This window comes from Pyxicephalus adspersus, chromosome 3 (genome assembly GCF_032062135.1).
Source record: "Pyxicephalus adspersus chromosome 3, UCB_Pads_2.0, whole genome shotgun sequence".
Lineage (NCBI taxonomy): Eukaryota > Metazoa > Chordata > Amphibia > Anura > Pyxicephalidae > Pyxicephalus > Pyxicephalus adspersus.
Window position 1 is genome coordinate 73,489,873 of NC_092860.1, and position 26,640 is coordinate 73,516,512.

Here is a 26,640-nt window from a genome sequence, read left to right on the forward strand (position 1 = left end):
CTGAGAATGTTTGAACAAACATTTGATCACATAGCAACAAACTAAACATACTGCCGTGGGCTACATCCAGCAGAAATTATTAGTGAGAAATGATTTTGTTTCATTTTAACAAGTGGCATTTTAATGTTCCAAATAATTGTACTGAAGCTGAAGGGTAAGAATTACGGAAGAGCTGAGGTATGTTCCATCATGCAGTGTCATAGGAAAAGAACCCTGTTGGTGCCTGTAATGAAAAATCTCAAGCCAAACAAATTCCACACAAAGGTATTCCTTACATGGAAATTTGGCAACACACAAAGACCTTTTTTTTTCTTTCTGCAGAATGGACTGGCAGGGTGATGTAATCAGTCTAGGAAAATTGTGAGACTTTATTATGGAAAGGCACCAGTGTAGAATAAAGTTAGCAGTCTTAATGACTTAGTGCATTATATATAAATATATATAGAGAGAGAGAGCGGGAGAGAAGAAAAGAAAAAGAGAGGAAGAGAGAAAGAGTTGTTTTTGAAAGTTTATTTTTAATATTGAACAGTTCAAACTTTTTTAAACATTTTGGATAGAGTAGGAAATGCCTAAAATGTCTCTTCTGTAGGTGTTTCTTTCACTTCCTGTTCTCTTGCCACAATGGAAAATGGGAGGAAATTCCTCTTGGCTGAGGGAAATAGTAAATTTTCATTCAATTTAAATCTCATTTATAATAGTCACCAGACAAAAAAGACACACCAACAACAAAAATTCCCTGACATGGTTTCTTTTATTTTCCTATACTATCTAAAGCAAAAATAATTTTAGCTTTTTTATTTTTGTATGTAAAATCCATGTTTTCATTTCATTGGATAGTAGACATCAATATTATATACTTCCTTTTAAAAGCGGAACAAAACCCTGCTATACTCACCTTTTGCCATTCCATTAAAGGGCAACACAATCTTCTTCCTTCTTCACTCCCCCTTTGCGAATTTCAGCCATCTTGATTGGCTAGGCTGAGTTCATTCAGTCCTGGCAAGCGCTGGGGAAGTTGGGATCGCTGAACAGCTTGGCTTTTTTGATAGTTCCACTAAGGATCAGGCAGGTAGGATGGATTATTGCATTACCTGTCCCTTTTGCAAAAATGACCTGCCTGATTGAGCATTTTTAAATTTTAGCTCTATTCTAATTAGAATGATAATTAGGTGTCTGCAATTTTGAGAGGCTTCCACTAAACTGGGAGGTCCACATACAGTGGCAGTGTTTGCTCCAAAGATGGTGTCTGTTAAAAAAATATATGAAAATCTTAAAGCAGCTTTATTCAGCTAAACTAAGGTGATTCTGTAACTAAAAATGAATAAACATAGTCAGTCTGTACAGGAACAGTAGGAACACCTACTAGCCAGTGACTCCAAAATGTACTCCCTTGCAGAGCTACACCAGCAACTGAAATCTTCAGCATCTGACATTTCAGGTGTGATTTGGACTTGTATCTTCCAACTGTGCCCAAGGCAAACACTGAAAATCTGATATGTGTACAGCGGTTCCCAATGTCATTAATAAATGTCTGATCAGGGACAGCCGCTGTTCACGTCTATGAAGGAGAGCACAGTGAAGTGGTGCTCAAGCTAAGTACACACCTAATAAGCATTGATAACAATAATTGTCATTGGAAACGAATGATTAACGACCGATAGTTTGATAATTGTTAACAAAAAAAGTGCAGAACGGCAGGCCAGCGACGCCGATGAAGGACCAATATCGTTGGAAACTAACAACCATCCTGGCGGATCCGTTTGGGCAACCATCGTTCGTTATCTTTTGTGTGCGTGAAGTGATCGTGGATGATTCTGCAGTACACTTTCTCAGGTACACGTCATTTCCTGCATCGATCAAATGATTGTATCTAGTGTGTGTACATTATTGGTGGATTATATTTGAGCGATCAAACCATTACAGCATGTACAGAATCATGCAGAATCATGATTGTTCAAAAGAATTGTTAATATTCGTTGATCTGTCGTTAGTCGTTGGTTTTCTAATGACAATTATTGCACGTGTGTACCTAGCCTTACTCCTAAACCCTCTCTTCATACAACTGAATTGTGATCTAAAAGCTGCATACCCGAGAAAGCTTTTAAAGGCTGATCCAGTCAAAGATATTTAGATCAGATTCATGTTATCTTTGGTCTGTAGACACCTTAAAGAGGAACTAAACTCACAAACTAGTCTTCCAATTATAAATCTATTCTTACTTGCACTAAAATGTCAGTCTTCCCTGGTGGCACTGGCTGGGTCAGCTTGTATCCATTAAAAATATATTGATTTATGTGTGGTTAGAAGTGGCCAGTTTGTGACTGGCAAGTTTACGTTTTCTTCCTCCTCTGACCTTCTTCTCCACCCACTCACCCTCCCTCACTAGCTGGAGCCCAATAAATATCTGCACAGAGAGCTCACAAGCTGTAAAGAAGCTGGAATCAGCTGCAGACTGAGCAGTCACACTTAAGTGACATGAGAGTTCCAGGCGGGGAAAGAGAAAACAATCTGCATAATTAGGGCAGCAGGAGTGGATTAGAAACACTCCCACCACGGATGGCATTTCCCTGAATGACCTTCACCGCCTAGGCGATGGAGAGACCTAGGGGTGTGGCTAGAACTCATTTTTTCATGTTTAAAGGTCAAAGCATGCTGAAAAAAACTATTCAGATGAATATAACTTGGGCTTATGTTATCCATAAGCCAAAGTTGATTTTGTGAGTTTAGGTACGCTTTAAGGTCACTCAACAGGGAACAATGATGGTAAATTTGATTGTTAAGCCTTTGGTGCTAGGTCAGTGCTTTTGGGGTTAAAATATCAAATCTCTATTATCACTTCATTAATCAGGTTACATTTAAAAATATGCCCTCTTATTTAGCAGTACAATTTACTTATAGCAGTAGCCTACTTGATGTGTTTATCCAACTGGACATCAAATGGTTGTTCTCTTCATAATCATCTATCTGGACTGAGGACCATCATTGAGTACAGAAGCAGCTCTTTACACTTCTTATACTGTCCTTATATGTCAGAAATTTACAACTAACCTAATCAACAAATACTTAAAATACAATATATGTGATACTGTCGACCACACTGTGCATTTAGATAGAGGCACCAACTCTGTTATGTTTGTGTAATGCAGATTAAATAAATAAAGGGATAAGCTTAAATCTCACAGAAACCCAATGTGCAATTCTATCATAAATCTATGTGATTTGTTAATTCTAGGGATAAAAACATGGAATACAAATGTGGGGGAACTAACTTTAGACAAAGTTATTTATTAGTAGGAGTGGATAGGCATGGTTTGAAAAATATCAAATCATTGGGGAAAGGGGGTAGCTTTTAATTAATGAAACGTTATTTTGTTTAATGTGTTTTCCTAATTAATTTAAACAGGTACATTATCACCCTTGTGTGAGGTCAATATAGAAGCACTAATTCCTCAACTCTGGCACCTTCTCAGAACCTTCTCAGAATAGTGCTCATGATCCATAGGCTGGTGCTTGAAGAAGAGTCCCCTTTGAAATGCAAATGTTTGCTAGAAAATGAGTCTGGTATCATTTTGGGGATGAAGTTCAAATGTATTATTCCTAGGGCAGCATGGCTGACTCAGTGGCTAGCACTCTTGCCTTTGCAGCCCTAGGTCACAAACTGCATGAAGTAAGTTCTTCCCATGTTTGGTTGGGTTTTGTAAAGCACTGCGTAATACAGTTAGGTCCATAAATATTTGGACAGAGACAATTTTTTTTCTAATTTTGGTTCTTTACATTACAATTAATTTTAAATGAAACAACTGAGATGCAGTTGAATTGCAGACTTTTAGCTTTAATTCAGTGTGTTGAACAAAAAGATTGCATAAAAATGTGAGGAACTAAAGCCTTGTTTTAACAATCACTTAATTTCAGGGACCCAAAAGTAATTGGACAAGTTAAAAAGCTGAAAAGACAATGTTAATTTCTAATACTTAGTTAAAAACCCTTTGCTGACAATGACAGCCTGTAGTGTTGAACTCATGGACATCACCAGATGCTGGGTTTCCTCCTTTTTAATGCTCTGTCAGGCCTTTACTGCAGAGGCTTTCAGTTGCTGTTTGTGGGCCTTTCTGTCCAAAGTTTGGCCTTCAACAAGTAAAATGCATGCTCAATTGAATCAGATCAGGTGACTGACTTGGCCATTCAAGAAAACTCCACTTCTTTGCTTTAATAAACTTCTGGGTTGCTTTGGCTGTATGTTTTGGATCATTGTCCATCTGTATTATGAAATGCCTCCCAATCAATGTGACTGCATTTAGCTGGATTTGAGCCAACAGTATGTCTCTGAACACCTCAGAATTCATTCGGCTGCTTCTGTCCTGTGTCACATCATGGATAAACACTAGTGTCCCAGTGCCACTGGCAGCCATGCACGCCCAAGCCATCACACTGCCTCTGCCATGTTTTACAGATGATGTGCTATGCTTTGCATCATGAGCTGTTCCACGCCTTCTCCATACTTTTTTCTTGCCATCATTCTGGAAATGATTCTGCAATCATCCACCACTGTTGTCCATGGACATCCAGGTCTTTTAGCATTGCTGAGTTCACCAGTGCTTTGTTTGTTTCTTTCTTTCTCATGATGTACCAAACTGTAGATTTTGCTGCTCCTAATATTGTAGCAATTTCTAGGATGGGTTTTTCCTGTTTTTGCAGCTTAAAGCTGCGTACACGTGCAATTTTTGTCGTTGGAAAGGATCTTTTACGATCCTGTTGTTTTACCTGCATGGAGAGCTCCTTTGACGCCCCTCAAATCAACTCCAGGCCTTTTATCTGCCTAATTGATAATGACATAAAAAAAGAATTACCCACACCAGCCCATGAAATAGCCTTTGAGGTGATTGTCCAATTACTTTTGAGCCCCTGAAATGAAGTGATTGTGTAAATAAAGGCTTTAGTTCCTCACATTTTTATGCAATCATTTTGTTTAACCCATTGAATTAAAGCTGAAAATCTGCAGTTCAACTGCATCTGAGTTGTTTCATCTAAATTAAATTGTTGTAATGTACAGATCCAAAATTAGAAAAAAAAAGCTGTCTGTCCAAATATTTATGGACCTAACTGTATGTCGGCACCATAAAATATAAGTAAATAATAAAAAGTGAAGTATTGGCAGCAATTATTTAGAATCACTGACTTTTTTGTCGAACCTTTGGAAAACACATCCAAGGTGTGAATACCCTGTAATGAAAGCTAAAAATGCTGGTTTAGCTATGCGGGTAAATATTTAGTAAATCTGATATTTAGCAAATATGTATGGTGGTGAATCGGTCACTGCTGTTTCAAACACGGACAACAGGCATCACTGATCGTTGAATGTCAGATTGACTACTTTTAGAAAAGTTCACCCAAGTGCCTTTATACAGAAGTCTTAAAGAGCCTCAAGTTGATTTTGTTGTGCATGCTGGGGCACTGGGGGGGATTTTTTGCTGTGCATGTTCAGCGTCAGGCTGCAGGAGAAAAGTCAGGATCGATATCACCCAAAACAATAAATACATTATACTAGCAAGTTATAATATATACACATTATTAACATCTTACTAGCAGTATAAAATGAATACACACTAGTGCTAGTATAAAATGCAGCCGAGTGACAGTGCAGTAGTGATATGAGATCTGTATAAGGTATACGCCTATCAGACAGATTATCCATACACAGTATTATTGAGATGGTACTCTTCACCAGGAAAGTTGCTCTTCCAATAATCCAGCAATCGGAGTGTCTGCAACAAAGCAGTACAAATGCCGCCTCTAGTGTCCATGGTGCCCCAGGCAATGACTTAGGTGGTCTTGTGGGAAGTCAGGCCCTGCAATAACACTGTAAATTGTTGATATTTATATTTACATTTGTTTTAGCTGGTTGAACATGATGGAACTTTACTGCCAAATGCAGGAATACTGAGGTTTGAACAAGCTCAATGCCAAATGTGGGCAGCACTTCTATGGCTTTTGGAAAATTCTTCAAAGTTACTTCACAGGTGCAATTGACTTTCTTCTGACTGATATTTGACCGCCTTCTAAGTTGCACCACCCTGCTTCAATTTGCTTCAAAAGTGTGTTTCAAAGTCACTTTTATAGATAGAGAAGCATTTCTGATCCAACTGAATGCCAATGAACACGGCTAAGCCTTGGTTAGCAGGATACCCAGCATTGCCAGGTATGAATGAACCCCTGTGTTATGTCATCGCAGCCAATCACAGTGTCTGAAGATTGTATCAGGAAGAAGATGGCGATGCCCTGCCAAGGAACAGGTGAATGTTAAAAGCTTCATTTCTTGTACCCTAGCATAATGTTGGCTCACATTTTAACCCTTTATTTCTTATTTAGGATGGAGGCCTCATGAAAGGTTCTCTTTAAGCGAAATCTGTTCTGAGAGAAAACCTAGACTGCCAATAATGACTTCTCTGCCTCCTCTAGTAATAATATCAGAAAGAGACTTCTGAACTGCTGTTTCTTGTTCTGGGTCAGAATAAAGCCACCGAAGTGATATGGCGGTCAGGTAATCAGTATTTTGAGCAGCAGAAGTATTGGCGCTTCTGTCAGCACAGGTTTCTGTCACACTGTCTGGCCTGTCCCAGACGCGGCCACTAGGGGGCGGCTATTCCTAATAACAATAAGAGCCATTGCTTTGACTAGCGGGCTACTTCCCAGTCCCCACCCTGTGATGTGAGAAGGAGGGGAGGGAAAGCAGGTTAGGAGTCATGGTGAGAGGCACATCTGACAACATACACGTTAACAGGCTCGCAGACAACGCCACTCCTCCTTTACAAGGACATCAACTCATTCATTAGGAAAACAGACATATCCACAGACAATAGCTGGATCCCCTCCCTGTGTACCGAGGCTGCTGGGAAAGATTTGCCGAGGAAGTGCCATTGCTTTATTATTATATCTGCGGGCTCATCATCCGGCTGGTGACAGCCTCCTCCTCCTGCTCCTATGGAGGGGGGCAGACGAGCATGGAAGCTGGCTGGTGCAGCGATCGGAGCTGTGCTGTGCGCTCCATCCTCCTGCCTGCCGCAGCTATAAGGCGGTGTCACCGCTGTGCGAACATTGGCAGCTCCCAGGAAGCGTTGTCATCATGCGGACACCCTGACTCGCAGGCACTGATCTAGGCGGTGATGATAGCCCTTCCTATAAGCAGGATGTCTCAGCACTGACATCTCCTCGCTGTGATAATGATGATGGCAGCAGTAGGGGCTGGGAAGGATGGCTACAACAACAGCTGTGACCTGAAGACTGCCCGGCTATGGAGGGATGCCGCCCTGAGATCTAGGAAGCTGAGGAGCAGCCTTCGCCAGCTTACCCTGAGCTGCGGGGAGAAGGACAAGCTGACCCTTCCCGAGGACCTGGGAGATGTGGAGGTGCTTAACCTTGGCAACAACTCCTTGGAGGAGGTACCCGATGGCCTGCGGAGCCTGTCCGCGGGGAACCTGCATGTGCTTATCTTACGCAGGAACAAGTTCCTCAATGTGCCCTCAGCTGTGTATGAACTGGGTAGGCTGACTGAGCTGGACATGAGTCACAACCGACTGGGCTGTCTGACCGAAGCTGTGGGCTTGTTGAGCCAGCTGAAGAAGCTGTGTCTAAGCCACAACAAGTTGCAGACCCTGCCCAGGCAGATAGGTGTCTTGTTGCACCTGGAGGAGCTAGATGTGAGCTTTAACCGCATCAATCAGTTACCTGACACTATGCAGGGGCTTCCCCGCCTGAGAGTCCTGGATCTGGACCACAATGAGCTGTGTAGTTTCCCTCAGCAGATCCTGCATCTCCGTGCCCTGGAGGAGCTGGACTTCTCTGGTAATAAAATGCTTGGCAGTGACTGTGGGGGTTCCTTGCCTGATGGCATTAAGGCCATGAAGCTATTGAAGGTCTTGTGGTTGAGCAGCACAGGTCTCAGCTTCTTACCAGACTCCTTCTGTTGTTTGGGCAGCTTGGAAAGCCTCATGCTAGACAACAATAACCTCTGCTCCTTGCCCGAGGGCTTTGGGGATCTGCAAAGGCTGAGGATGATCAACCTGTCTTCAAACGCCTTTCAGGAATTACCTAAGGCCCTGCTACAACTGCAGGATATGGAGGAACTGTACATGAGTCGCAACAAGCTGATGGTGGTACCAGAGGGCATCTCTAGCTTGTACAGGCTTGTTACCTTGTGGTTGGATAACAATAGAATCAGGTACCTGCCTGACACCATAGTGGAACTGGGCTTGCTGGAGGAGCTTGTGTTGCAAGGTAACCAAATAGCAATTCTTCCAGACAACTTTGGGAAACTTTCCAAAGTCAACATCTGGAAGATCAAAGACAACCCTTTGATTCAGCCGCCTTATGAGGTTTGTATGAAAGGGATCCCTTACATTGCTGCATATCAGAAAGAACTAGCCAACTCCCAGCCCGCTGTAAAGCCAAGGTTAAAATTAGTGCTCTCCGGCCAAAAGGAAGCTGGCAAAACTCTGCTTAGACATTGCCTCACTGATGGTGAGCAAAGCAGCTGTATACTGGGAAATACAGGGATTGAGGTCACTAACTGGACAGCTGATGTAGAACGAGGGCTGACTTTTATTGTGTATGAATTAGCAGGGGACCAGAGCTATGACATAATCAACCCTTTCTTCCTCTCCCCCGGTGCTCTGTATATCCTCGTTGTTAACTTAAAGTCCTATGTTTCTAAGAATTTTTATACATCAGTAGGTTATTTTCTACATTTTATCGGTGCCAAGGTACCACATGCAGTTGTATGCATAGTAGGGACTCATGCGGACCTATGCGAGGAAATGGAGATTGAGGAAAAATGCCTTGATATTCATCACCAGATTTCCCTACAGGAAAAGAAGGACATGGAGTCCCTACAAAATATGGCACAGACTGTTGACGAAGCCCTTAGCCAAAACTATGACATGCGTGTGTCGAACCCCCACGCAGCTTTTTATGGCGTTAGTGATAAGAATCTGAGGAGGAAGAAAGCCCAGTTGCAATATATAATGAACAATCGTCTTCAGATTCTGTCACCTGTCCTCTGTGTCAGTTGCCACAATTACTCAAACATTATGCGCTTACGAGATAAACTGCTTTCTGTGGCTGAGCACAGAGAGATTTTCCCCAACCTGCATAGAGTTCTTCCCAAATCCTGGCAAATGCTGGAAGAGTTGCACTTTAAACCTCAGGAGCTCTGGTTGACTTGGTGGGACTCGGCAAGGCTAGGTCTACAAGCGGGGCTGACCGAGGACCGGCTGCAGAGCGCCCTATCTTACTTACACGAAAGTGGCAAATTGCTCTATTTTGAAGACAATGTTACTCTTAAAGAGTACGTTTTTCATAATTTAACAAAACTGATTGACATTTTGAATGTCTTTTTCCAGAGAGATGCATCTGTCTTACTACAAAAGTTAATGTGTGACACTAAGGTGGACGAGTTGAGGGCCACGCAGCTACATCACTATGTGGAAGGTTTTCTTCTTCATGGACTGTTGCCAACTCATATCATTAAACTGCTACTTAAACCACATATCAAAACACAACAAGACTTACAACTAATTCTTGAACTTTTGGAAAAGATGGGCTTGTGTTACTGTATCAATAAATCCAAATCCAAACCATTAAATGGAGCCATGGCTTGGTACAAATTCCCTTGCTATGTGAAGAATGAAGTACCCCATGCAGAGGCCTGGATCAATGGTACCAACATATCGGGACAATCCCTTGCAGTAGAACAACTACAGATAGAGTACAGTTTCCCATTTATTTTTCCTCCTGGCTTGTTTTCCCGCTTTAGTGTTCACATAAATAATCATGTTGTGCATCGCTCAGACGGTAAATTTCAGATCTTTGCCTATAGGGGTAAAGTGCCAGTTGTAGTGAGCTTTCGACCTTCCAGAGGAGCCTTACAGTCAGACGTTTTATCTATCGCCAGCCATGCTTCGTTGCCTAACATATGGACTGCATGGCAAGCTATCACACCCTTGGTTGAAGAACTGAATGCACTATTACAAGAATGGTCTGGCCTTTACTACACAGTACATGTTCTATGTTCAAAGTGCCTTAAAAGAGGGTCACCCAATCCACACACCTTCCCAGGTAAGATTAAGGACCGGTATAAGCCTTTGTTTAATTACTGTCTTTGCATTTTTGGATATATCTGTTTTTTATGACATTTTATTATTTTCAGGGTTTTTAATGAAGCTGCATGTTTGTACAAGCATTTAAAAAATGTGGGTGTTCATTTTTATTGATAAGTAATATGAATGTCAGAGAATATGCAGTGCTCCAATGTGAAACACCTGTGCAGTTACCAAAGATGAATGCAGCCCTTTGTTTAGGGACATTTGAACTGTGTTACACTTCATTGAATGGCTGCCGATTCCAATTGATCTCTTACATTGTACTACCACATATCTAGAGAGGCAAAGCAAGGCCAAAATTCTGGTCTATTGGATAAGGCAGATCATAACATTGGCTTTCATCATACAATAGGAATTCATTTTCACTTATCTGGCCATGCTGCATGGACATCATTACTCATCCTAGTATAGCTTAATGAGCGCTATGTTAAATGTACAGCCCTGCGTATATGTTGGCGCTATATAAATCCTATTTATTATTATTAATAATAATAATAATAATAATAATAATGTGGTGAGTTTTTGTTGTGTTTTAAAAGCTGCATAGGTTTGTTCATACATGGTAAAAATAAATTCAATGTTTAGAAATTTCTGATTTCAAAGCATCAAATCATTGCTGTTTTTTTTTTAATGGTAGTTGCTTGGCTGTCATGCTGATCCATTGGCTTCTGTACTTGGTCAACTAACATTTGCTTTGTGCCTATTGTGGCAAAATGCTAGAAACAGATCAGGGGAGTTCCTATGTTTGTTGAGTAGTTGAATCGCTGTGAGCACAGCCTTGAGCTAAGCTATCTCTAATAGCTAGCACTTACCCAACCCTAACTTACCTCTGAATAAATCATTCTTTTGTTTATTAAGAGGGTAATAGCTTACCCTTAGAGAAAGCTAGAGTTATTGAGTGCTTGCTGCTATGTCAAGGCAAGTCCTTTATAGAGGTTCAACCACTTACCCAGCTCCCTGTGTGATCTCCACATTAGGACTCTAGGAAATAGCAGCCACCATATTGTTGCATAATAGCTGATGGTACTTTTTTTTTTTTTTTTCAACTAAAAGCGGTCTTTTTCTAAAGCAGTAATTCTGCCATTTCCTGGAGGAGATATAAATATTGCAATTAAAACACATGGACCTGGAAGGTTCTCTACCAGGGATTGTTCCAGTGAATGTCAGATACGCTCCTTTTTTTCTCTAGACCCCAAAAGGAATCTATTTCTAAAGCCCCATTTAGAATTGTGGCACATCACACGTCATAACATGTGGTAATGCACACAACATGCATTTCAATGCCACGCCATTCATTTGAAATTCCACCCCCAACACATGAAAACAAAGCACCTGCCTTGCAGTGTGCAGCACAGTAGTGCATTGCGTTGTGTTTTGTTAGGGGAAAAAGGGTTAAAAAGGGTACATAGCCATTCAATTTATTTTCTGTAGGCTGTCTTATTGCAAATGACATTAATGCACAATATTTTTAAAGGCTTTTTTTTGCAAGGTAGGATTTTTTTTTATTTTCAACCACATACCTGTCTTTTTCAAAATAAGGAACCTTTAGCTTTGTCCTAGCTTTTGTGTTCTTAGCTTTGTGAATTGAACCTAATTTTATATTTCTGTTTAAAATAAAGAAACCAGAGTATAATATTTCAATAAACTAATTTAGTGGTTAACAATAATCACAGTAATTCTAAAACAAAGGCCAAATGCAACATGTATGTTGCATTTGTAGCATAAAAGGCACAATCAGTGGTAATGTACGGTATGTTTAACCCTTTTTAGAGAGGCTTTAATAGTAAACACACATGTATTCCTTTTTTGGGTAATGCACTCCACATAGGAACAGCTGCATGTCTTCTTAATAGCATCTCTTCAATGTGTTCCTTCTCTTTAGGTCAGTGACACAAGTGACATTTTTCTCTGACACATAGTAGTTTCTTTTGTATATGTTACAGACAATACATTGTTGCATTTCCACAAATAATATTTTTGTTTGCTATAAAATAACCAGTAATTCTAATACAATATAATACCAAAAAAAACCTATAGGTATCTTTTGAATCAGAAGCAAACTGTAGCTAGGAATATAAAACTCCTGACAAATATAGAAATCCACGTGATTTTGTTGTACTAGACATCATGTCGCTAAGCATAATAAACTCTGAATCACAACAGATTAGTGTATGTAAGTTATGTATAAATATTTAAGCAGTCCACATTTCGCCATGTGGTTGGTGGGAAGTTAAGTGTATAGTACTGCTGATAATATTTTGTGATAATATTGTGTTTATGGCTTCGGCTGCCCTGTGTGTTCTTCCTCCCTGATCTCCGCATCCTGTATTAACGCAACTGTCTAATCAGTTTAATGGTATTTATTAGGTGTTCAGAAAATCAAAGCAACAAAGTTAACCTTTTGTTTGTTCATTACATTACGTAAACAAATAGGTATTTCCATCGTTTACCCATTGGGAATGTTTTGGCTTTTGCATGCTAGAATATGTTGTGATGGCAGAGTCGGGGCTTAGCCAGGGTCCTGTGGAACTCTAGGGTTCTTCCAGAGGTTGCTAAAAAAAAAAGGAGCAATCTGTGGCTCTCTGGTCAGTTTGACTAACGCCTATGGTCATTTTTTATCTATAAAGGTGATATTCTTGACAGAGGCATTCTTCCTACTGACCACCACTCTATTGTACTCTATGGATATAGTAATCATAGCGGGAGTTACTTTTAACCTAAAAAGTTATGTGAAGGGTTCCCCCATTTTTATAAGTTTGGAAAAAGCTGTATGCTTGTATCCGTCTCGTATGATATATTTTTTTTAATAATCCTATTTAAGTTATGTCCCAGTTCATCATCAGCTGAAGGAGGTCTGTGTGTAGAAATGAAGTCTGAAGAAACCAGAAAAAATGTAATGTCATTGGATTGAGTTCAACAAGATGAAATTAAAATGATCCCGCTATATCCTTGTATCCCTGATTGTCATGGTGACATATTGTTTTGCTCTTGTTCTCAGTAAACCTTTATCAAACTGAGCAAATAACTGAAAACACATAAGGTTACTTTTAGTGACCTGACTACCACTCTGCCATCACTGTGCTGCTTTTAAAAGCATCTGTTGACAGATTTATGTTTATGCGTTAGAATTGATTCTACCCTCAAACAAGTCTATGGGAGGGCAAAAATAGCTTAAAGTATACAGGTATGAAGTAGGTCAAATGTAGGTCATATACAGCTTCAATGAACTCTTCAATGATGATCATTGAAAAGTATCAGACCCATATCAAAAGCATGCCACAGTGCAGCTCAAAGTAAGTTGACATTTCCAAAAATTGTTTTTATTCAAATCCTTGAGCTCAGACAAGTTTTTTTTCTGAATCCAGCATTTGTTAAGGTCTTGCTTGCAAGTTGATATCCTGTTAGTCTTAAAATGGTGTACGTAGTCTTGGAAGGATGATACTGACCCCGGACCATGAGCTAAGACATTTTCAGGTGATTTCTATGCACCTTTTATTACATTCAGAGCCAAACCACACTGATGTGTGCCAGTGCATGTTAACATAAATGTTAACATGTTACAATAGATGGTATCATAGGGGGAATGGTGAAAGTTTTCTCCCATCATTCAAGAACAAACCCTCACCCCTGGATTAACTGGGGTTGGAGTTGTGCTTGCAGGAAGTGCCACATAGCCAATCCTTAAAATGTAAATATATGGTAGCTGTGCCGGTTTACTTCGGTTTTTATTCCGATGCTGGTGCCCTGCTTTAAACCTTTTCTGAACATTTTCAATTCCAAATTAAAATATTTTTAAGGCCTGGGTTGCACAATTTCACATCCTGTTTAGAATCCCCCTTGACTAGAGATTGTGTAGTCTATAGATATGTGATTCTGTATAGCTGTATTACTGAGTTAGTCATGAACCTCATTTTTAGCATGGATGATTTACTGCATAGCTTAAGACTAAACATTTTCTCGCTCTGGCAGCAGGCCTTGGAGATTCTTCGAATAACTTAGTGCTGGATTAAAGTCAGCTCCAGTATAATTGCCATAGATCAACTTAAGATGTATAAGTTGTTGCTTCCTCAATTACCAGTACATCTTATCAGGGATTTGGTTCAAAAACTGTGGTGTGCCAAAACAGACACTTAGGTTACTTATAAATATGTATATTCTTTATTTTTCTATAGGACAGACTGTTGGTATGCGTAATGAGCCTGGTCTGCCACTTGTGACCTTGGCCAGTTACTTTAGCTCATGAGACTTGTGCACATGCAAAACTCACATTCCAGTCTCTTCAGGCGGCTCTGCTTTGTCCTGTGTATTACAAAGAAGCATACAGAGCATGCAATAAATAAATTACTTTTATTGAAATTGTCTTTAGAATAAGGTCTTTAGGCATGTGCAAACATCACGGGATGTTTCTGTAGCACTGTTGATCTTCTGATGATACTGAAAAGCTCTCTTATGAATAGGGTTTTTAGTTTGACAAGTAGAGCACAAAGGAATTACCGCTGTTGATTCTCTTGAACCTTTGAAAATGCTTTCAGGAGAAAGTAAAAAGTGGACCCGTCACTCTGAATTAATGTCAGCTCATCATGCTATAGGGCACTGTTTTATCTGTGGCTGGTACTTGTATATATGTGACCAATGGGTTTGTTTACTAAAGGAGTTTAGGATGGTCACTCTGCATAGGATAATTCAATTAACTTGAATGACCTGAAGCTATGCTGACTTCCAACTATTCAACCATGTGCAAATAAAAAATCATATAAATGGGTATTTTTTCCAGGTGAATTTTCATCAGGGTATTTTTCCAGGTAAATTTTCCTCAGGGTATCGGTATTCCTCCAATTAAGGCATCTTTGGTAATTATTTTGTGTTAGTTTGTTTCTTATATGCTTGTTCCTAACACTATAAATAAAACATTCTACTTTCCCAATGATATGAATTAGAAATTCCACCCAATAGGCTGTCATGGTTGCTGTAGTATATGAGAGGGGCTTCCATCTGGTAACACAAATATGATTTACATCAAGCTTCTCACAGGTGCCCACTAGCCAATAAACATTTAAATGTTTATCCATTGTGAATATGACTCATAAAATAGAGCTTTAGACCTATCCAGTTGCAGGGGCAAACAGAGGCAGTTATATATTAGAGAATTGGAGGGTCAGTGGACAAAAGCAGTGTTACGTTATGATATTGATATTTTCTGCAGAAGAGCAGAACGGGTTCCAGTTTAACCAGGATCATCCAAGGTATTCAGGTTTGACATATATCTAATGATTTTTAGTCTGGTGTAGAGTTGGGGGGTATGCAGGTTGCTTCCACACTGCTGCAATACAGGCTTTGGCAGCATTTAAGGGATGTGGTATAAGTGAGTGTCTAACTCTTTTTGGATATACCTGAAATATGTAAAAGAACAATTTCTGGTTTGTCCTGGATAGAAATGTCTGTGAGTTTAAGTGAATGTCAGAAACTTCTGTCCAGAAGGTGCTACCGGTAGTAGGGGTAGTTGGCAATTCCAGAAAAATGAAGAAGGGGCACATAATCCAATTTGAGTTTTGATCTTTTGTTTCTTTAGGTGGGTGAGAAGTCCAGTAAATAGAAAGCTCACAGATTAAGCTCACCTCCTAAACTATGTTTCTTGTACACTATATTTCTAGGACTGGACATTGCTCCATGTGTACAGTTGTAATGTGGTTAACACAACAAGGACTGTACTTTTGCCATTTCTTATCAGGTACAGAAAACACAATTTATCTATAAAGGATAGTGGAGTTTAGAATTAGTTTCTTCTGGGGAAAATGGAAACCATTTCAAGAGTTACAAGGACACACATAAAACATTTACCTGTCTCTGGAAAACATAGAACGGACTGGTGCAGAGTAATAGAAACATAGAGTATATAAAGGTTCTTTTTCAGGTTTAGGTTGGGGATTTTGGTGCTGAAGGTATAGAACCTGTCAAGATTTTATTGTTGTCTGTGTCACCTATAGAGATATTCTCCATCTTTATTGTCTTGGTGGCCATTGTTATCAAGACAAATTTGTAGGTGATCCAACATTTCACTAGTTCATTTAATATTCCCAAGTACATCCAGTCTGTAGAAAGCAGTTAGTGGGTGAAACCTTGCAAATCATTCCTTTATTTCCCTAAACTAGCTACACTTGAAGAACTAATAATATTAGGCTGTATCTGTGCCTTGCACTACTCGATATATTAAAACTTCCACTGCTAGCTTGATGTAGTACAAAGCTATGCAGATGTTCTATCCTTTTTTGTCAGTTTTAAATATATTTTCATTTGGTTTAATGTATTCATTGAAATGAACATCCAATATCTAAAACGTTTCATAGTGTATGCCTAGCATAAGTGAGATTTAGACTTCTGATATAACGAGATCATCCAATTTTTTTACATCTTTGCACATTATTGAAACAATGGAAAAAAAAGAGAAGTGAGGGCAAACACAATAACTGTATTGTAGTACTTAATGTATAAAGGATACATAAACAAAAACTAAATTATATATACGTTTTGTCCCACATTGCTTCATGGGGATGAGTAACAGGTAAAATTCAGCTGAATATCATCATTAGTAAGTAACGGTGAAGAAAGTATACATATTCATTGGGTCCTAAATTTGCATTATCATGGGATTTAAGAGACTGAATACTAAATAGAGTTTTACTAACAGTAGATAATAGTGAATGAAGGTCTTTAGAACCAAAATTCATCTTTGCACAGCGTTATAAACCTTGTCTTTGTATTATGCATATGTATTTGCTGTACTCTTACTGCATTAATAAAATGCTGCAGTATATAAAATGTATGGCAAATTCAAATTGTGCATTGATTTAGATAATAATGGCATGGGAAAAGGGCAGCTATTCAAGGCTATTCAGATAAAAGGCAGAAACCTTTTTAAAATTACCAATAAAATATTTTCAGATTCTTGGTTAATATCTTGTCTGCATTATTCATTCAAGTCTGGTCTTTTCTAGACCACCTCTAAAGATCAGATTAATAACATACCCTTCTATTTCTGACCTCACTTGGTGTCATGTTAGACAATCAGTCTGAGCATTTAGCTGAACACAAAATGAACAAATGCATTAGGAGGGCTTTTACTGTGTGCAGTATGAACTCCCCTTGATTACAGTAATAGAGGCTGGAATAAAATGACTCATGCTGATGTGCACCACCCTGGATTTTCCCTGTCTCAGTTCCTCTACAGACTCTTTTATTCTTGTACTCATTCAGTTCCTTTTGACAAACTAAGGTTACATCATGACTAAAATAAATTATTGGGCTTATGTAGACGTCTATAGTGCCACACGTTTAGCTTAGAAACCATAGCTTTATCTTCGTACAAAACAGAACTTAGCTACTCCATACTAATATTTGCTGCAATCAAATGATTAGCTCTCCTAATAATTGCTGCTGTTAGACTATCATTTTAAAGGCAGACTTTTGGGATTTTTAAATGTATATAAATTTATGCTTAACACTACTAAATTCTAACATTCACTTGTGGACAAATGGGTCCCTCATGATAATTATAATTATCATGATAAGTGTAATTATCCCTGAAGCATTCTTTGTTTCACTACCTTGTCAACTACTGACAAGCAAGCAGGAAAGGAGCTAAGACTTCATCTTTGTTCTGAACCATTGACCCATTAGGTAGTGAAGGCTTCTTTACATTTTAACTATGTACAGACACTAGATATGTCAATACAAACAATCATTAATGATTCCAGTGACAGAAGGAACAAATGTGTACTGTATAGATTGTGCTGTTTGTGCTATGTAGAAGGTAGACCGGAGGCGTCCCGCTGCGTCCTTCCCATAGGAAGCAGTATTGGCCGTTCAGTGATCCAGCAGGACAGAACACAACAGATTGATAGGTGACAGCTGCACAGACACTAGATCTGCTCACAAAGCAAACATGAATGGTATACTCAGATGATAAAAATCTAGCATGTGTACATGGCCTAACTCTATGGTCACCAAGACAAGTGTCACTAGTCTGCAGGGTGGGATGGTGGACCCTCTGTGTCACCAGTCCATTTGGCAGAGACCTGTGCAAGGTGCAGAGTCTTAGCAGCTTCCTTGTCTTCACCAGAGCCTCTAGAGGTAAGGATGTTACGCTGCAGGCAACTGCCAGGTTGTGGCCCCGAGGCACGCAAAGGCAGGTGATTGCTGACAGACAGGAATCAGGTTGGGTACTGGAATGTGAGACAGAAGCATGGTCAAACAAGCCAGAGGTCAGGGCAGGCAGCAAGCAGAAGTAGTCGAAGCCAGAGTCAGTATATAGGAAATCAGCAACTGGAGACGTAGGCAGGATTAGCTGGAAACAGAGCCTAAGGGAATCCTTGTTCAGGCAACTTCCTTTTGCCAGTCATTTCCTTTTAAGGGGAAGGTCATGTGATGGATGGGGTCATGTGACCTGCAGACAACCTATCCCACAACCAGAGGGAGTGCTGGAGAAGAGGCAGTTCAGGTGTTGTTCACATGATTTCCAGCAAGTGGAATGTGTCTGCAGAACACTCTAGTCCTCTGAGGCAAAGGGGCAGCTGACAGAGAATCACATGACCTGGACCAGGAAGTGAGCAGGGACTGGGATCCCTGAGCAAAGCTGGTGCTGGCAGCAGAGCAATGTAAGGTGTCTGACACAGACAGCAGCACCGATCCTCTCGTCCTCTGGTGATCTGTAAAAACAAGAAAGGGAAGTGACGGTGATTTCCTACACAGAAGCCCTCTCACCTCACTATTAATATTGGCAAATGTTGGGATTTAGAGTAAAAGAATTGTATTTAGGAGTGTCACCTATTGCCCATAGGCATATTAAATTCTGATGTACTCTTGTATCTGTTTTGGAGTTTCATGCTTGTGTTTGTGGAAGTATATTACACTGAAATGTCACTTATATTTGGTAAATCATTTACCAAACTTCTAGTGAATTTTAGAAAAGGTCACACTGCTCTTAAGTGGTCAGAGAACTCACATTGGTTTTTCCCTATTTGCTTAGTCAATAACGACATTAATATTTACTGTATTTCTTCTGTACAATATTTTGTTCTGGGAAAGTCCATGGTTTGCTGCCAAATGGTAACTAATGTTTAATGTTCTATTTTTACAAATTCTACGTATATGAAAATTTGCTGGTTAATTTTTGGACCTTTTAGTGTATCCTTATTTTTTTATTGAAAACATCTGTGAAGTACAGGGAAAAGAATAAAGTATTGTATTTAGGTTTTTAATTTGATTAAAGCAGCAATTGAGTTGCTTGCTATATAGACAACTATTCCTGACTCCCATTTGCTGTAGGATTTATCATGATTTTGTAGCTTTCACAAATAAAAGCCATTGCATTAAAAAAAAAAAAAATGAGAAAGTTTTAGACTCAAACACAAGCTTATAGCTCCCAGGGATTCTTTGATCCATTGACTGTTCTTGAAACACCTATTTATCATCACCCTAAAGCTTGTGTTATTTTAAGGATTAATAACTTGTACGATTATCTTTTGTGATACTTTTTTTACTTTATATAATAACTTTTTACAGGCCTATTAGATACCACTAACAAAAAACCACTAGCGGTAGTAAAATAACACTACTTAAAGAGATGACTTGGTGTGCTGCATGGATGGTGGGTAGTTTATATGTACTTTTCCAAAATGAGTAAAAGTGGGAAGAATGTTACCTTTACAGCTAGCCTTAAAGATCATTGGCATTAGTGATACCTGACCTGAGAGACACAAAATGCTTATTGCTCATGGAACCCCTGGCAACCTTTGTAGTAAATCTGGGGTTACACAGAGCCCTGGTATATGACACATGTATATGTATGTAAACATTTCAGTAGTGCACCTAAGCCAGATTTTTTCAGGCATTGTGATACTTAAGTATCATGATTCTGGGTCAAGTTTAGAAGCCTGCCGTTCTGCAAAGTAATCCTAGATGCATGTTTGGCTCTAGTTTAAAATATAAAATAGTAACATTTGTACAAAACAAACAGTTTATTAGCTTATTACTCATACCCATCAGGTTCAATTAACTCAGTTAGAGAGAGTTGAGAGAGTCATTGTTTATTATATTTTGTTTTTGTTTAAAAATAGTTTGAACTTCTCAGCAGTAAATTTAGTAAGTAGCCGAGACTTTTCATTGACACGGCAAATTACATTTTTTGTATTAGCCTAAAAGAAGCCATACCAAAATTCTTAAGTCATTTACTATTATCTGTTGATTGATCACATGCTGGAGGCTATTTCACCTATTTAAAAAATGTGAGCCTTCAAGTAAAGCTTTTCCAATTTTTATTAAAAAAAAACTACCTATAGACAGGCAATGTGTTGGTCTGTCAGTTTAGTTTAGTTTGCAAGTATGCTAACAGTTAGCCTGTCTGTGAAGGAGCAAATATTTTACTACTTGGTTCCATTAGAGCAACAACAAATTTTTCTGTAGGCTATGTTGTTTAAACAAAACCTAGTTGTTTACCCTATCACTTCCAACACAATCTACTATCTGGCTTTCCATACAACCCCCCAATGTCCAAACCCCCCCCCCCCTTTTAAATACCGTGTTTCCCCGAAAATAAGACACCCCCTCGAAAGTAAGCCCTAGCAGGATTGTATCTGTTTTCGAGCAAGCTTGAAATATAAGCCCTCCCCCGAAAGTAAGCCCTATTGGCTTCTTCGGAGGGTGTGGTCACGTGGTACACGGAGGGATACCAAGAGGAAGGAGGGAGCAGAGAGAGAGAGAGAGCAGGAGATTTCAAAAGCACTGGAGCAAGGGGTGAATAAATCGCAGGGTTAATTAACCTACAGTACTCTGGTGTGACACTAGCACTAAGAGGTTGGTGGATTCTCTTTTCAAAAGGTCCTTGCTGGTATTTTATTCATTAGCAGCAATACATATTTATTAATTGATTTTTTTTTTTTTTTGCTTTTACTCAGATTTAACATGAGTCACATGTTAACTCTGAGTCACATGTTAATTGTCAGCACATTTTCTTGTTATGTTGCACTTGTTTGCTTATGAAGCTGTGTTTTTTTTTTTTTTTTCATTACTCATTTATGTCAATTCTTATTCATGACTTCTTGTATATAACAGAAGAAATCTGTGATTTTGACAGGTCACAGGTAACAGAGGTATCTTTCTATAGTAATATTGGTTGCAGGTTTTGGTAAATACAGATTTTTGTACATGAATAAATATAGATTTTTTTGTGAGAAAAATAAGACATCCCCTGAAAATAAGCCCTAATGAGATTTTCAGAGGTAAAATAAATATAAGACACTGTCTTATTTTCGGGGAAACACGGTAAATAACCAGATAAAAGCACGCATTCCTTGTCCCCCTGCAGTCATTGGGACTTGCGGGGAACGGTATGCCGCCCCTCTGGGCACACACGGGGCATAGTTTTACATTCATGTGGACATTCTAAACCAGTCCCCCGTTCGATCCACTTAATGGATCAAGGTGACTGTGGGAGGATGGAACAATCTGAGCTGGAGCCCCAATGATGTCATGGGGACTCCCTCACCTCGTGTGTGAGGTGTGCGCATATCTCCTTGGCTGCGCATGCCCTGCACACAGAATGCCTTTATTAGACGAGACTGGATGAGCAGGAACTCCTTTTGCTTTCCAGCATACCCACAGCAGAAATTCCTTTTGCTTCTCAGCTGAACTACAGCACTCTCTTTACAAGCTCTCCAATTGGCTTGGTAAGAAGATTTACTTCTGCATGGTTATTTGCCATGCACTATGTATTTACTTATATATTCTTATGCACATCTGCAACAATTTACATGTAGACCCCTTCTTAATCACCCTTAATCACCCCTATATATAGGAAACTCCTCATTTGGAGCACCTCTTTTTTTGACAGCATTGAATTATGAAGAACTATTTTAAAGAGTAAGAACTTATCTACACCAACACACTTTGCCATTTCATCTCCTTATCTGCGCTTGGCTACATAAAAGTAAGTAACTTTAATTTTTAGCACCATAAATATACTATTTATATTTTAACCATTCTATTTGGTTCCCTACAAACAATTACTCTCTCTCTAAAAAATAAACTTCTACTTCTCTCTATAGTCAACTTACCAGTATAACCTGCTCCTATCTAAATACTCCATTGCTAGACACACTCGATTTGCTTACTTGGGCATTCAGTACAAGTAAAAAGTTCTAAAAAGTGGTGAAACGCGTCGAGTTAAAAAGAAAGACTTAACGGTTCAACAAAAAATCAAAAAAAATCAAAAAATCGCTAGCTGACTGTATGTATAGTGTGTAAAACCCCATCCCATGATGTAATGGGCTGGGGGTTATGTTTGATGGTTGTTTAATTATGTATGAATCTGAGTATGAATACATAATTATTGACTTCTAGAACTATGGCCTTAAACACCGTCTCTTTTTCTTTCTTATTTATTTTCTTGTTAACTTAAACCACAAGGGTGGCCACCCTTTATGTTTCTATAAGCAATAGATGATAGGGATAACCTGCTTAGGTAGCTTTCCTACCCTAAAAACAAGTCCCTGTTTGCATATTGGAAGGCTTCAGTATTTAGGGTTACTAGAACATCCTGCAGGAAAAAAACTTGGTGTTCAAAAGCCTGGAGTTTCCTGCTGTTAGGAGCGCGATTTATTAATGTTGTGTGTTCTTAATTTCCAGATATGCCATATTAAGTGCTAATTTTACAATTATGATGATGTATGCATTTACAATACCATTACTGAACATTAAATATCAACAAAGTTAAAACCAAAGCTTAAAAGTATGAAAGTTGCAGCTTTTACACATGGAAGACCCCACCCTGTCTTACATGAAATCTCAGCCTTATTTTTTTCCTATAAGGGCACACCCATATCAGACATTCTGGGAGGATTGTTTCTTGTATACTTATGTTTGTAGTTTATTCTTCCCACTAATAATTACTGTACATTTACCAAATCCTATCCCATTATTATAAACCCATAATGCCCTGTTTTTGAAGTGACATATGTCTAAGCCCAAGGCCAAACTGAGGATCTTAATGCTGCTTTGACCCTATCCCCTTACAAAACAAATAAATTCTGTATTACGTTGTTGTTTTAAACTGATAATGGAAAATATAGAAAAAAAAGAAATATGTTACTTAGTTCAATTATTATCCATTCGCTAAAACTTCAGACATTCTTTTATTTTGTACTAAATTTCAGTTCAATAAAGTGACGTTTTCATTATTATTATTATTACTAATAAAACAATTAAGACAGATAGATAATACAATTAAGACAGTTAAGACAGATGCCCCATCAGAGGGCATTTTCCATCTGTTGCAAATAGGATATAAAGAATTGACATTTTGGAGACACAAACAGAAGTGGGGAGGGGGTTGGATTACAGTAGAGAGTAAAACAGCCAGCGAAATTAGCTTGGTGGAGCAGGGCTAGGGACAACATCACTTTAATGAATTCACAGGATGAGCATAGGAAGCATGGATCTAGCAACATCTAAAAGACAGCAATGGTAACCTTTATATTTTTACAATAGCATGTTAAATTTATAACTGTGATGACTTAAAATGGTGATGGTTCCTAAAATGTTAAAATAAGTTTAAGGTATTGGAAGAACTAAAAATCTGGGTTTGTTAACATTTAAACACAGAATTGATGATGGCTGAAATGGAACATACTTGCTAGCGTGTTACCAGAGAAAGTGGAACACTTTCTTTGTCTTGATTTTGAACGTAATGAGAGTCTCACCAACGGATGTAAAATCAATAGTTTCCTTTTTAAGAACACTGTACTCATAAATATTCTATTTTCTCCTAAGGAAATGTCTCCTGATGAGTAGTCTGCAGGCTTCTATAGAATGGTATTGGTTTAACTCCATCTGTCTTCATCTTCCATGTTATGGGTTATATGTCCTGTACTAGATTTTTGTTAAAGATGGTTAACCAGAACAGACATTCTTTGGGCCATGTATAAATATAAATTGTCGATAGAATGTAAAACTCCAGTGTGCTGAGAACTCAGCAGTAGGGTCATAGCTGGTAATGGGGCCAAATAGTCATTCCTTCACCCTAGGTAGTTGTAGTTTTACAAATAAGGATGCTTGAGAGGGCTGGATTACTCTTTAAAGTACAGATAGACCCTGGGTTACATACAAGATAGGGACTGTAGGTTTGTTCTTAAGTTGAATTTGTATGTAAGTCGGAACAGGTACATTATTTTAATAAATGCAATTAAGACAGATGTCTGTGTCAACATAATATTTATTTTACCTTTCTGTGCATGCACAGTAAATGAGAGAGATGGGGTGACACCAAGAGGAGTAGTATAGGGATACTATTGTTTCTAAAGAGAGTTAACGTGCAAAAGCCCAGCCTGTGAATACACTTGGAAACAATTTGAGGAAGAGAAAGTGCCTCTTCATTCCCTGAATACTGACTTAATCTGAGCAACTTTTTCCTTCCCAACACCAGCTATCTTTAAGTTCCTTCGATTGCACCCGGTATCCTAGCTGATCCAGAGAAAATACTGTTTTTATTCTTTTGATCTACTTGAGGAATGACAGGCACGATGTGGTCTACTCCCAAGTCCAAAGTTTCAGCAAATAAATTATGATCTAACCCCCTGAGGAAGCCCCACAGGGCGAAACGCGTCGGGCAGGGATATCACACCCTGGCATTCATTGAAACTGCTGAACTTGTTTACCCAATATTGTTTTTATACTAGAAAAGTATCCCTATGTTGAGCTAGGACTAGCATAGAAGGTCTTTGTTTAGCATTTAGGTTACTCGAATAATAATAAAGTTGACATTTTATTATATAGCTTACCCTCTCCCACAAAAGCCTGTCTTTTCTCTCTCTTCTCAATTTTTTTCCCATGCACAGTAAATACTTAAACATTTTCAAATACAGTACAGCCTTAAACAATGTTGGTAGAACTTGATGAAGAGGGTGAAGATAAGCTCTTCTGAACAGCATGGTACAGTACACACTATCACAGCAGGATTCACCACTCGTCAACACATCTGGTGTACTGTACTGACGAGACAACTGTACATACAGTACAAGCAGGTTTGCTATTAAGATAGAATGAGGGCGGTTTAGCACCTGCCCACCCCACAGTCACCTCCACTGCAAAGCTATATGGTGGGCAGACAGGGAAACGCCTCCATCTGCCCCATCCAGCCTCCATTCATTCAGGAGCAGTAGCTGCGGTTGGCAGGCAGCGAACCACCCTATCAAGCCTCCGTCCTGCACACAAGCGAGCAGCAAGGCCCTGTTCATATCCAGGAGGAGACTGTATGTCAGATGTTGTTAACTTGGGGACTACCTGTATAACAAAATGGTTAGGAAATATATATGTATATTTATCTTGTGTTCTAATTAAAAGCCTACTTAAGCCAAAATTTGACAGTGCACATTCCTAAACATTCCTACACCATGTTTATTGGTGTATTTTGCAAATGTTACCTTTTGGAAGTGGACTTTTCGAAGTTAAGTATTTATAGCTGCACAGCTTCAGAACCTCTCATGCCTTTTAGTTTAATTGATAACAGATTGATGTCTTACTATTGCTCATCACTAAATTCCTGTGAGTACAAGTATTCCTTCAGCTTCATGCAGATACTCGTTTCTACTTTAATGTACAGCGCTGCGTAATATGTTGGCGCTATATAAATCCTGTTTATTAATAATAATAATAATACTGTAAAGCAGGGGTACTGGGAGATGTAGTCATGTATTGTTCTCCTTTCTTAAATGGCTGATCTGAGGTAGTGCAGAGTGCAAGCACATTTGGCTTGTAAAACATGACCACTGACTAGTGATAGGTTCTCCTTTTCATACAGGATGGATTCAACCATTAGGTTCTTTACAAGCATACTCTGACAGGAACAAGAATTCTGAGGGCAATCTGATATTGCTCCATGTCCATCTTCCCTCTTTTGTCTATGGAAAATCTATACTATTCTTCCCATATATCTATTACACCTTATAATTGCATTCAACAGGAAAAAAGGAGGCCTAAGAACTCTACTGAGGTAAAATAGAATTTCTTTTAAAGTCAATTTTTCAATGTCTATTTTTATTGATTTAATACATAAAGATATTTTAGCTCTCCAAAGAGAGAAACACAGCTCTACAGAATATACAGGAAATTCAGTGCTAATAGAATGTGGGGTCTCTGTTTTTAATCAAGTATTCCTATATACACTTACTGTGCATCATCGTGGTGTTAATTGCCAAAATTGCATAGTGTAGAGGATAATGTGAAATTTATCCTAAGCTCAACATCTAAGAGAATCCTGTGTTTCCTTAAAAATCTCTATCGACTAATTGGCTTAAAAAGCATGCAGTGCTTTCACTGTCAGGAGAGGTTGGTGAAGGTTAATGCTGCCTAATGACTGCTTTGCCAGTGAGATGTGCTTGTTTTCTGTAGGCCTTGAAGAATAAGTTCCATTTTAATACTGGGTTTATTAGAGAAAGTA

At 38.9% G+C, this 26,640-nt stretch overlaps 1 protein-coding gene across 1 annotated transcript in view; it reads left to right on the forward strand.

Annotated features, from left to right (window-relative positions):
• The first annotated feature begins 6,751 nt into the window (after positions 1-6,751).
• The window catches only part of MFHAS1 (multifunctional ROCO family signaling regulator 1), a 40,278-nt gene continuing 20,389 nt past the window's right edge, over positions 6,752-26,640 (forward strand). The window contains exon 1 of the mRNA XM_072405237.1: positions 6,752-10,110. Within this exon, the coding sequence (XP_072261338.1) occupies positions 7,218-10,110 (2,893 nt within the window). The 5' untranslated portion in view covers positions 6,752-7,217. The remainder of the gene's footprint in view (positions 10,111-26,640) is intronic.